General features: G+C 36.4%; 2 protein-coding genes across 2 annotated transcripts in view; both read right to left on the reverse strand.

Moving 5' to 3' along the window:
- LOC138136478 (neuropeptide SIFamide receptor-like) overlaps positions 1-12,720 on the reverse strand; it is a 79,520-nt gene that overhangs the window by 25,453 nt on the left and 41,347 nt on the right. The window contains exon 2 of the mRNA XM_069055665.1: positions 9,889-9,988. Coding sequence (XP_068911766.1) covers positions 9,889-9,988 — 100 coding nt within the window. The remainder of the gene's footprint in view (positions 1-9,888; positions 9,989-12,720) is intronic.
- LOC138136480 (A-kinase anchor protein 14-like) lies at positions 5,153-5,686 on the reverse strand. The gene is made up of 2 exons (XM_069055668.1): positions 5,574-5,686; positions 5,153-5,519 (listed from the first exon to the last, which is right to left on the reverse strand). The coding sequence occupies exons 1-2, from the start codon at positions 5,664-5,666 to the stop codon at positions 5,205-5,207; spliced, it is 408 nt and encodes a 135-aa protein (XP_068911769.1). The 5' UTR covers positions 5,667-5,686; the 3' UTR covers positions 5,153-5,204.

Here is a 12,720-nt window from a genome sequence, read left to right on the forward strand (position 1 = left end):
TCTGCAGAAATCATCTGACTTTTCTATATCTCTTGCTATTAATTTTTCGTCACTTTTTATTTTCATTGATAATAATACTCCAAAGATTTTTTTTCCTTACACCTTCGTTTCTTTACCACCTTTTGCTTAATTTCTATTATAATTCTTCATAAGAAATTAATTCCTTCAAGGTTTCTTTTAATTTCTGTTTTCACAATTCTGTTTTCCAATTTCCAGGAGTCCCTGAATTATTTTTATTTTCTTTTTCAATCTTAGTTTTTTTTTGTCACATTTTTATCTTCTTTCCTTCAATTCTTTTCCTTAGATCTTAGATTTTTGTTATTTTTCTGCAGAGATTTTTGCCTGCCGTCTCTCATTTCAGTGTTTCAAGAAGATTTTCCTACTTTTTTCTACAGGGTCATTATCATTATAAATGATTGTCCCATCGCAGTTGGCATTAGTGACGTAGTTGAATGTGCCGCAAGCCTCATAACATGAGTGAGACTTGTATCGCCGATAGGTGGCGCTACTGGAAATCTGTCTAACGTTGCGAGGCTGGCACATCCAAAATTTGTGTGGGTTTTCAACGCCAACTGCGATGGGACAATAATTTATAATCACCCTGTATAACAACTTAATTTTCTTCAGCACTATACATTCTTTTAATCTCTTTTTTCTGAACCTATTGCTCTGTTTACTTTTTGTCACATTTTCATCTGTATTGATAAATCTTCCGAAGGTTTTTTTCGCACGCCTTTTTTCGTTTATCACCTTTAGATTTGCATTCTCTTCTAACTTTTGTTAAGAAATTAATTCCTCCAAGGTTTTTTGCTTTTTTGTTTTAATCCTTCCTTTGCCACTTTTCTAACTTCTTGTTGCACTCTGTTGTTATTTCGACGTATTTCATTCTTTTGTGTAATAGTGTTCAATGAACGGATAATGGTGGCTGTTACTCGTGAGGATAATGTTGTGTCACGAGCCGTAGGCGAGTGGCGTAATTCATCCGAGCGAGTAATAGCCATTATCCGCGAGTAGAATACTGTACTTTTTCTACTATGACTATGAAGAGAAATTCATTATTAGACAAACTGAAACCAACCGATGACCTTTTAAAATTATTACTTTGTATACTTGATATAGTATCAAAATTAAAACTTACGACTGGACTTCATAAACTAGTTGCCGTGAGTTTTGAAATGATTATTATTCAACGGGCCGTGGGTAATGAATCCTTCTTTTAACTACTCTTGCTTGCTTGCTTCCTAATTCTTGCTCAAAAATGTATTCCTTGAAGGTTTTTTCCCTTTTTTTTGCAAAATTTATTATTACATTAGACAACGCCTTCCTAAAAAAATGTATCTTCTTTTCTCAGTCATTCTTGTTTTTTATCTTTTTACAACAGCATCTTATTCTAGGACTCTAGATCATTTGTCTCTCCATTTTTTAAATTTTTATTGCTGAATCTCCTATTAATTTTAACCTGGAATGTTTCATTCATTTTAAATGAACACAATTTCAAAGAGCTCTACGTCCAGAAGCTAAAATGCAACAGAACTTGTTCTAAAACAAACACTAACAATCGGCACGAGCAGTTTCTCTAATTAATTTGATGTTAACTTGTCCGTCACTAGGACATACCTAGTAATTAGAGTTGAAAACGTTTGCATAATATAAAATGGACACAGTACGTTCCGATAATTAAATTTAGTTACCTCTAAATCGACAACTTTCAACCAACTACAACTTACATCACCCCTGAAAAAAATCAGAGATTACGAATTAAGTCCAAAATATGTATTACTTTTCATCGTAAAATAATTTTTAAAACAGTTACATATTTGTGTATCAAGGCCAAAAAGTGCACCTTTTTCGTTCGAGTTTGAGTTTTGTGCCGAGGCTTTTAAAACACGCGAGGACAAAAGGTACTTTTTGGCAGAGGTGCACATTATTTTTTTTTAGGTGACAAAGTCAAAGACATCATATTAACAATTTTTTTTGAAATTTACTATTTGCAATACAATTATTTATGTACATAATTTATGGTGACAGGACAAAGATCGGTTTTGTTAGTTTCGTTACTAACTTACTAAACAGACCAACAGATGGCGCCACGGTCACCGTCCGAAAAAGAGTTACTTTTCGTCCGCTTGTGAGTACGTAAAATAACCGTTTTCATTAAGGTTGCCTAAAAAAATCAGTTCAAGTTTCGACATTTATACAAAACGAAGCATCAAACAAGAAAATTTCCAAAATTCTCATCTCGCGTTCGTTTTAAAATACCGTTTCGTGAGCATCTCGAGAGATGAGAAGAAATGTCCAGACAAGATGAGCAAAGGATTGTACGGTCGGTTTGCAACAAATTAAACGTCCCGAAGAACGCAATCGTTTAAACAAACTCTTTGTTGTCTTTGACGGTGCTGGAGGAGGTCGTAAGCTTTTACTAAAAAAATCGAATTTGTCCAGACGACATTCGTGTGGGAAATTTCACATTGCTCGCATCGGATGCTGCAGTGAAAGAAACAAGATCGATAATGGCATTCCTCCAACAAAATTTCCGACTTTTTGGTTTATGTGGAGGACACAACAAAAACCCATCGCTTCTGTTTCTGCTCCGCTTTACACGATCCAATAAAAATCCTATTAATTATACGTCACACTACTCTGCCCCTTTCGATAGTTGATTAAGTGTCAAAGAGGGAGAGATCGCCTAGAATCAATTAAACTCCAAAGCTAATTACTCCTTTATGGTCCTCCAACTGGATCCAGCTGGCGGCACTGCTTCTATACCGAGTGTCTCCAAAATAAACCGATTTTAAGAATATACAGTTGGAGTCGTTTCCGGCAAAACTAAAAACATGTACGCTCGTTAGACGGACGCAGATTAATCGAGGCACTAAAAATAAATATTTCAATCGAAATGTCATTTCCAAATTAATTTTGATAATGTCGGTGCCAGTGGTACCACCCACATCGACTTGTCATCGATTTCATTAGTTTTTCCGCCGTAATAACAACGAAAATTGGATTGAATAATTAATTCCGTTTGGGGAATCACTGTCCGATATCGTGTATTCGTTTTGTATTGGAATTGTTATTTGTCAATATTTTTAGTTTGGAAATGGGCCAAGTCCGCCTCTTTAGTGTTTGGTGACGTTGCGCCCGTAATAACAGCAGTATTTTGACAAATATGAAGTGATAGTACGGTTTTTAGGGAGCGAATCGATAACAAACATTTTCCTCGTTAATCATTTCGGGATGGGCGAAGACATTTCGAGGCCTTGATCTCGAAATTCCGACGACAATACGGTCCTGTCCTTCGGTTTTTCTCCAGAAGTTTTTGTTGGTGGGAGTATTGATTTGTATTTTACTCCCCTCTTCCTCATTAAGATTTATTTCTTGTCTTCTCCTCTACTCAACAATATGGTCCAAATTGATTTCCGAAATTTTTCAAAGATTAAAAAAAAATATCATAGTATAAATTCTTTCCATCTACATATATGAACCTCTCTTGAAAAATATTCTGTACAGGCGTACCAATTTTCAAAAATACACAACCATGTTGACATTTAAAAATATCATATTTTTAAATTTTTATTTTCATTCAAAATTATTGTTTATTTTTTTTGTATTTCATTTGTGCTATAATAATACTCAAGTTACTTAAGAATACGGAAAATAATCAATTCTCTGCATATCCCGTGTAATTTTCATAATTTATTGACTCCTCGATCCTCGTATTAATCACCGTGTATATTGCAATTTTCAAAAAAGTTCAATTTTGTCTTTTCGTTTTGTATTTCTAGTGTCCTTCTTTACCATAGTAATCCGATTTTCAAAAATACACAACCACCTTAATATTTAAAAATGACAAAAATTTTAATCCTACATACTTTCATGATTTTTTCTTTTATTTTTCTTTGCTATGATGATGATACTCCGCTTGACTTAGGAACACGGAAAATAATCAATTCTGCATACCCTGTGTAATTTTTCACAATCTCTTTCCTCCGCGTATTAAACACCGTGTATATTGCAATTTTCAAAATTATCGAAAGTCAAAATTTGTACTTTTTGTGTTGCACTCTTTGTGTCGGTCTCCTTTTCTATAGTAGTTGTATTTATTTTTCCTTAACCACACATATACACAACCATCTTCTTCACATTTAAAAATCTTCATTTTTTATGTTACTCTCACTTAAATTTTTATCTTTTATTTTTTAATTTCCTTTCTGCCATAATAATACTCACAGTTGCTTAAGAATACCGAAAAGAACCAATTCCGTATACTGTGTATGATTTTTCACAATATCTTGACTCCTCTCAGCGAACACACTGTATACAAATTTGAAAATTTTGACTTTTTGTATTGCACTTCTGTCATTATATTTTTTACAGCAAGTGCTTTTGTTCTTCCTTAAACAAATTTCTTTTCGATTTTCAAAAATACACTACCAACTTAATATTTAGAAATGTCAAAGATTTTGACTTTACTTTTGTATTGTCCCTCTGTGATGATAATACTCACTCACAACTACTTAAAAATACTTAATATTCTATTCAGTATATTTTGTGTAATTTTTGGCAATCTACAAAACACCGTGTATATGGAAATTTTCGAAATTTTCCAAAACGTTGAAATTTTGGCTTTTTGTGTATTGTATCTCCTTTCTTATAGTAATTGTATTTGTTTTTCCTTAATCAAATATACACAATGATTTTGATATGTATTTTAAAATGTCAAAAACTTTGATTTTATTTTCATTTAATATGTTTCTTTTCTTTTTTATATTTTCCTTATACCTTAATAATATTCGAAGCTTCTTAAGAATACTCAAAAGAATCGGTTCTGTATACTCTGCATAATTTTCACAATCGCTGGACTCCTTTCAGTAAACACCGTGTATATCGCAATTTTAGAAAGTTTCAAAAAATCGAAATTTTGACTTCTCGCGTCTTTCTCCGTTACTTCAGTCAAATTTATTTTCAATTTTTGATATTTAAAAATGCAAAAAAAATTGATTTTCCTTCGTTCTTGTTTTTATCTTTAAAACCTTCCGCACTAATACTCGTAACTACTTCTGCCTTCTTCTGTTTTTCTCCTACACTGTGTTAGGTTTGATTGTTTTCTTCGGTCACTGATTTCGATGTTCAAAAAAAAATTGAAAAAAAAAAATCAGTCAAAAAATTATATTAAAAAATCAATAAATTAGACAGACTTGATGGACTCAATGGTGGAGGACGACGGGGGTGTGGTGGACGACGGCGGCGGTCTTAACCACGGGGACGGCGTGCACGACTGGTGCGGCGTGCACAACTGGTGCGGCGTGCACGACGGGAGCGGCGTGGACAACGGGTACGGCGGCTTTGACTACCGGGACCACGGGGGCGGCATGGACGGCCACGACGGGAGCGGCTTTGACCACGGGCACCGGATGGGCGATCACAGCACTGTGGTGGGAAACGGCGCTGTGGGCCACGACCGGGGCATGGACGAGGCCGGGGGCGGCGGAAGCGTAGGCGAAGAGAGCAGCGAAAGCCAACTGGAATAGTTTTTTTAGATCTCCGCTACCCAACTACCAGATCGAGAGACTTACCAACTTGAACATCTTGACGGTTGTGTTTGGTAGTGTCGAGGTGCGGTGGGTTTTTATAGGAGGCGGCTCACCATGGGAACCTTCCTTGCCCATCTGGTTCGCCTCAACCTTGCCTGTCAGCCGTATCAATGTTAAACAATTTATTTTTGTTAACAATCGGGTTAACTGTGTCAGAGGTGATGGCAGTCGTGTCGGGGATTGTCTTTTAAGGCGGCGTTAATCGAGAGACGACGGCGAAAGATGGAGGAAGTCACGTTTACGATTTGAATGTGGTGGCGTGGATGTTGACCTATTTTCGGAAAAGTGATTGTTCGGGATCCGGATCGCGAACGGATTTAATCCCGATTGGACTAATTAACATTCCGAAGGTTGACTGATGATCGGGGAGAGGGTGCTCGGTGGTGAGAGATAAACTGGGGTTAGCTAATCGACGATTAGTCTCTATTAGGCCATCAACTATACAGGGAATTCTAGGAAAAAACCGACGTTTCATTTTTGGAAAACGCCAAAATAAATTTCAAAGAAACTTTTATTTTAAAAAATGTGTTTTTCGGAAATACTTATGATTTTATACAATTTCCGAGATTTACGTCTTCTGTCACGCTCATGACAATACGTACTTTATAAATGTGGCGTGTAATTGAAAAAGAAAATTTAATATAAGACAGGATATAAGGATGTTGAACACAATAAACAAGTAAAAAAAATAACACGAGTCTTCAAATGAGTCAAACAAAAAAAAAAAAACAACAAACCTATCATGTGAGACAATTTAAAAAAGTACAGAAAAATAAGGAGTAAGACTTTGGTAAAAAAAGGGAAAAAAGTAAAGAACAATAAACTAAAAATCAAGTTAAGTTAATGATTTTTGGTGATGGATTTAATTTTTTTTTACTACATTTTGAAATTCAAACTCGGCTTCGCCTCGAGGCTGAAATCTAGTTTTAGCGCTGTAAAATACCCCTACCGTACTCTAATGTAAATAACTATTTGACCCTGTACATCATAAAAAAGTTTTGACAAGAATGAAACTGTCTTAGCAATATGTCATTACACAACAAATATGTAACGGTTCTTTAATGAAATTAGATTTTGAAATCGATCGTGCGATATATCAATTTTGCTCCATCCATTTCAGCGAGGTAATGAAATAATGGAAAAAAAAATCAAACACGTTCGTTGATATTTGACTCGTGATTTGTCAGGCGTGCAACTTCATATGCGTCCGATAATAATGTCTATATCCCACTTGTTGCGTAAATAACTAATATTATAATATGGAACTAAACAGAAAATATGTTTATTTGGAAAGAAACATTTTCCATATTTGACACAAACTCTTTTCATATTTAGACGAATCGCACTGTATATTCTAAATTTGAAAATAATATTATTAAATTAAAAATTGATTTGTGAAACGTTATCCACTTATGTTGAGCCTGTGAAACACTTTTATTTTGTCTCTTACATCTCAAAAAAGTTTTGTCCAGATTGAAATGATTTTACACTGTTTTTCTTTTGGTTTTCCTCTTTTGTCAATTGTATTTCACTATTTCTCAAAACTATTTCCTATCTCTATTAAATGTCAAAGTGACGTAAATATGAAATAGTTTTGAGAAATAGTGAAATACAATTGACAAAAGAGGAAAACCAAAAGAAAAACACTGTAGCAATATTTCATCGGACAAAAAATAACTGTTCTTAAATAAAATATAAAATTTTGAAAATTTCTCTACGAAAAAAGAACAACAAATTCGAGGCATGGCTATGAATATTGTAAATTACGAGTATGAGTATTTATCTACGCCCGTGGGATAAATGACACTTATCCCGTCCATTTTGCGTGAGATAAGAACTTCTTTACCGCACGCGTTTTCATTACCACACGTATTTTCATTACCTTTTATCTCACGTAAAATGGATGGAATAAGTGTCATTTATCCCACGGGCGTAGATAAGAAGTTCATTACCGCACGCATTTTCCTTACCAGACGCATTTTAATTACCGCACGCTTTTTTATAATAACAATCAATTGATCAAAAATTTAAATTTAATAAACATTTAACTACAAGAACAATTGATATTGTAACCATTTTTTTTATAAATACATACATATTAATTATACAATTTTTGCAATTTGTTAAATAAACTTCTGATGAAGACAGTTGTTGCGAATTTTTATCTACTATGTTAAATTCTTGGTTATTAGTAGTGGTCCATTCTCAAAAAGAATTTTTTTAATTCTGGGCGGTCCTAGATAAAATATTGCACAATACACGCCTCGTTGTGCAAATTTCGCACGCGTGTATTAATAATGCTCTTATCCCACTTGTATAGTAAATATCTATTATATTTTCCTTTAAAAGTTGTTCATTGTGAAATTCTTCCATTTGTTATATAACGTGAAGATTCGTAATGCTAATGAGTGACTTATAAAAGAAAAGCATTACTTCATAGGGAGGGTAGTAGAAAACCATCATAAAGTGCATATTTGGAGCCTACAGAAAATTACTGGGACATTATCATCCCCTCAGGAAACTCTTCTAAATAAAACCTGTGCAACAGAAACGAACATATTCACGTTCATTTTCTTCCAATAAAACACAAACCCTTCCGTTTCTGTAAACTTTATTAAATGATCACGACCCCGACCTACCCGACCGTCGAAACGCCCCTCTCTAAATGAATGAACTTTACGACCATTTCACAAAAATTTCCCCGAATTCCAATTCACTCAAACGCGAACATCCGCCCCCCGCCGACAATTTCTACTTTACGACGACGATCGCCGATGTCCAGTTCCCCACGCGAAAATCGATGCCGGTGCCACCGGCATATCAATGTCAAGGCCCCGAAACCGAAAAAAGTTCACCTTGAAACAATTTTTTCGCGATTGACCAACGACCGATTGATTAATGACGGACGGACGAATTGCGAAACCGGTTGAGTAACGTCCGAAACGTCGACGTCTTCAGGAAGCCGCGTCGGAGACTGATCTATGGCCCCAATACGGATCCCGAACCTTCGGAAGTGTCTTCGCGTGCGTAAATTACGACCGACTTTATTGGAGAAAAGTTTTCGTCGCTTACGCCACGTTAACGTTGCGGACGCCGCTCTAAACGGGACTTGATCTGTGCACATCTGGGTCGATTCTTTTCCCGTTAACCCATTTCTGACGCGATAAAATTAATCAGATTCAGCCGGACCGATGAGTACCGGTGTGGTGTTGGTTGCGTCGTAAAATCATTCAACAATTATATATCCTCAAGAAATTATTGCCACGTTCACACCAACTTTACCGCTGTCAAAGCGGAGAGAGGGCCATATTTTCTTCAGAAAAAAATTCGCTGCCAAATGTGTCACCAGCCAGCAGCAAAAACTCGTTGTTTCACCGAATCGTTTGAATTTCCCGCCGCAAGTAAAACGGTGCGAAATTTGAACAGTACAAGTTATTTGAATTTCGCGCTCAAAATCTAGGACATGTGACGTACGCAAAATCGCGCGCAGTTCAAATCGCATCAAAAATATTTCCCCGAGGAGTGTTTCTGACGCGGAAAACGGTTAATTGTTTCGCGACGTTGGATTTATTGAAGTTAAGAATGAAACAGTAGTTCCAACTATCTGACAAACTTTCTGTTCGGGTCATAATTAGGGTTGGCACGTCTAAAGACGAACGGCTGTTGCAGACAGTGGTTGAAATTATTAGTGAAACATTTGAGTAGGGTGAGACAATTGTGATACAGCTCTATTGTGTTTTTGCAAAAGTGACAAGTTCCATTATCGGTCTAGAAGTTGATGAATACGTTGAAAAGTTGTCACCACCAAACAAATGAAGAGCGACAATTAATAACAACAACAAAAATAGTTATAAAATGGACTCATTCGAGTATAAAACAAATGATAACGGATCGTGGCGCCAATCAATGGCAATACTGTCGACACAAATTGATTGTTCGTCTTATTTAGCATTTTTCACGTAACAGCTGTGAGAAGGTTACGTATTAGAAACCTATATATTAATAACATATCTAAATCAAGGCCAAATAAACACATTTTAACCATAAATGACAAAAATAAATTAACTTCGACGAGCCAAATTAATTTTAGGACCACTAAAAGTTTAATTAAGATAAATGATCAACATCTACGAAACTAATCTCGGTAATAAATTACAATTAAGAATCTTGTGTCGTTACGTTCGCCTGTTGGATATGCAACCAAACCTGCACACTAGATGTCACTAATTGTTGTTAAATTAAATCACTCCGTATACCAATTGGAATGAAAATGCTTGTTTAAAAAAAATGTACTCACCTGTCAAGGGAGACTGCGATCAGGCTGTAGACCGAAGCGGCGACGGAAACACCCTGTATATACGCCACGGCCTTGCACATCCACCAGCCCAGGACCCACGCTGCAACAAAAACCGTGTCAGGTCAACCTCATAAAAAAAGTGGAGGACAAGTTTTTCGTCGTCTTGGATTTAGTTTTTTTTGGAGGGTTGGTGGTTTAAAATTGCAAATTCCCGGCGTTGGGGAATTTATCGGCACTCAATTTCGTCCCGGTTTTAACCGCGGAATAATCGTCGCGTAAAATATCGACATAATATATTCGCTTTATGGCCGACGTTGCGGAAGGTCAACGTCGTGTCATGTGCAACGCACACTTTGATGGATGGTCGAGGAATTTACATCGGACAAGGACGACGTCCGGAAGTGGGTTAGTCGAGATAAAAGCGGAATAGCGGAAATTTTTCACGCGCCAAAAAAAGTCGACATTTTGCCTCGCCACCCTCACCCCTTAAGCGATGGCGTGACCCCGTGTCACTCGTGAAGGACCGAGGATTGCGACAGTGAAAGAATTTTGGAAATCCGTTGGGTGGTTGTCGAGTACATCCCGAACATGTAAACATACAAACATACATTCCAAGATATTTGAGTGTTTGTACAGATTCCGTCGATATTTTGTGCCAGTTTCTGCAACACCCTGTACAGGACAGACTCGTGGCCCTTTCCGGTTCCATTATTGAGGCGAACTAAACTATGCAACCGAATAAAATCTTCACAATTGGGAAAATTGATCGGGCTTTGAAGTGGCCGAGTCTCGAACGCCTCTCAACCTCTGCGGTTTTTACCTATTCTGATTAAAGGACTTCCCAATAGTGGAATGTAATTTGGTGCAGGCACTACAGAATTTAAATACACGTTGGAGAATAGTTGCCGAAGAATCTCGTGGGAGTTTTAACGCGAACGAATAAAACTCCGTTCGATTTTTAATATCGAGTGTTGTAATTAGAACGGAATCCTGGTGACGGGTCAGGAAGACATCGCAAAGCGCTCGATGCCAAAATTGAAACAATTAACATGTTGAGACTTAATTTTCAACAGGATAATGCGCGTGCACATTGTGCAGCGCAGCTGGAACGACTGGAATTGGGTCGGACGACAAATTGTGAACATATTAAAAACCAGTGTTGTCTATCCGATCGTCGAGCGACGAAAAGTAACGCGTTTAGGTGTACTGAATATTTTTTTTTGTATGCTTGTGCCCCCTTCTAGCCCCACATATTGAACCGATTACGACGGGACTTTCACTAGTGGATAGGTCATTTATCCAGGAGTGACACAAGATATACAGGGTGTTATTGAAAGTTGTACAGATATTTTAAACACGAGTTTCATGTAAAACTCGGAAAAAATATTTAAAAAATTCTATGTCAAAAAATAAGATGACATTTATTTTTTGAGCTACCTTTTTTTTTAATTGCTTTAAGTCTTCTACGTTGTCAAACAACCTCGTAGGTAAAATTGCGGCACATTTAAAAAATACACCCTGTATACCATATTTTATAAAACGTACACCAATGCGGTTTCCTTGTTTTAAAGCATATTTCCTATAGGTTACTTCGCATTGGCGTACATTTTATAAAACATGATATACAGGGTGTATTTTAAAAATGTGCCTAAATTTTACCTACGAGGTTATAGGAAAACGTAGAAAACTAAAAGCAATTTAAAAAAAGTGTAGCTCAAAAAATAAATGTCATTTTATTATTTGACAGAATTTTTTAAATATTTTTTCCGAGTTGTACATGAAACCAGTAGCTCGTGGTTAAAATATCTGTACAACTTTCAATAACACCTTGTATAAATCCACACTATCTCAGCAGGTACCAAAAATAATAAGTAGAGAGAGATTTTTTTTTGCAGTGGGATTTTATACTTTCCAAGTTAGACTGGTTTGTGGCTTCATTTACTTAAAGATCGGATAAATTACGTCAGCAGTGGCAACACTGAAATTAGTAGTGTCTACAGTGTGCGGAGTTTCCGTCCCGGAAATGCAGTTGTGGAAGTGGCAGAGCGCCGTTTGTATTTCTGAAATTGTAAATACATTTGATCCTGAACATTTTATATGGTTCTTATGATAATCCCTGAATGTATGCACGACTCCGGGTGAAGGTTGTGGAGGAATCTTGCTTTGTGGAGCGTGCACACAGGAAAAGTTCGCTAATTTGAATAGCAACAGGAAAATTGCCAGGAGGTATTTCTGGGATTAGTGTTGGAGGAGGCAAAAAGTGTCGTTGAACGAGCGGGCGAGCTCGTTGTCACGTTGCTCCAACTGCAATTGAACCGTAACAAGTGCAAGACAAACAAGGAAGAAGAAAATTTTATTTGTTTCAATTACTTCAATCGCTTCGTTTCGAACCAGTTCCGCACAAAACATCATTTTTTGGGGGGAACAAATGCAAAAGGAATTTGTGGAGACACAAGCAACTCAAATTTAGATTAGTAATAATAATAATAATAGATCTGAAAAAAAAAATGGCGTACTGCTTTCTCAATTTGGTTGTAGGTCGTAAAATTGTACCTTTAATTACCTTGAAATCCTAGGTTACCACTGGCAGGTAATATTTTAAGCAGGGCACGCGCCGCCTCCCAACCTTCTCAAACCCAACCATTGTGCCCGTTAATCGCTCGTTCATTATACGCAATAAAATTTTACGACGTACAACGAAATTGAGAAAACAGTACAGAAAAATAAACGGCAATATAAGTGGTGCTTTCAGAGATATTATCATTACTTGATGGAAATAATGAAAATATGTACGGCCTGGATGCCGTGCCTCCTTTTTACAATAACAAAAAT

The sequence above is a fragment of the Tenebrio molitor genome, chromosome 8 (genome assembly GCF_963966145.1).
Source record: "Tenebrio molitor chromosome 8, icTenMoli1.1, whole genome shotgun sequence".
Taxonomy (NCBI): domain Eukaryota; kingdom Metazoa; phylum Arthropoda; class Insecta; order Coleoptera; family Tenebrionidae; genus Tenebrio; species Tenebrio molitor.

Excerpts from the sequence above, each read along its gene's own strand:
- LOC138136480 (XM_069055668.1), bottom strand. The coding sequence starts at position 5,666 with ATGGGCAAGGAAGGTTCCCATGGTGAGCCGCCTCCTATAAAAACCCAC. Across the intron at positions 5,520-5,573 it reads CCGTCAAGATGTTCAAGTTG|TTGGCTTTCGCTGCTCTCTT; the intron begins GTAAGTCTCTCG and ends AAACTATTCCAG.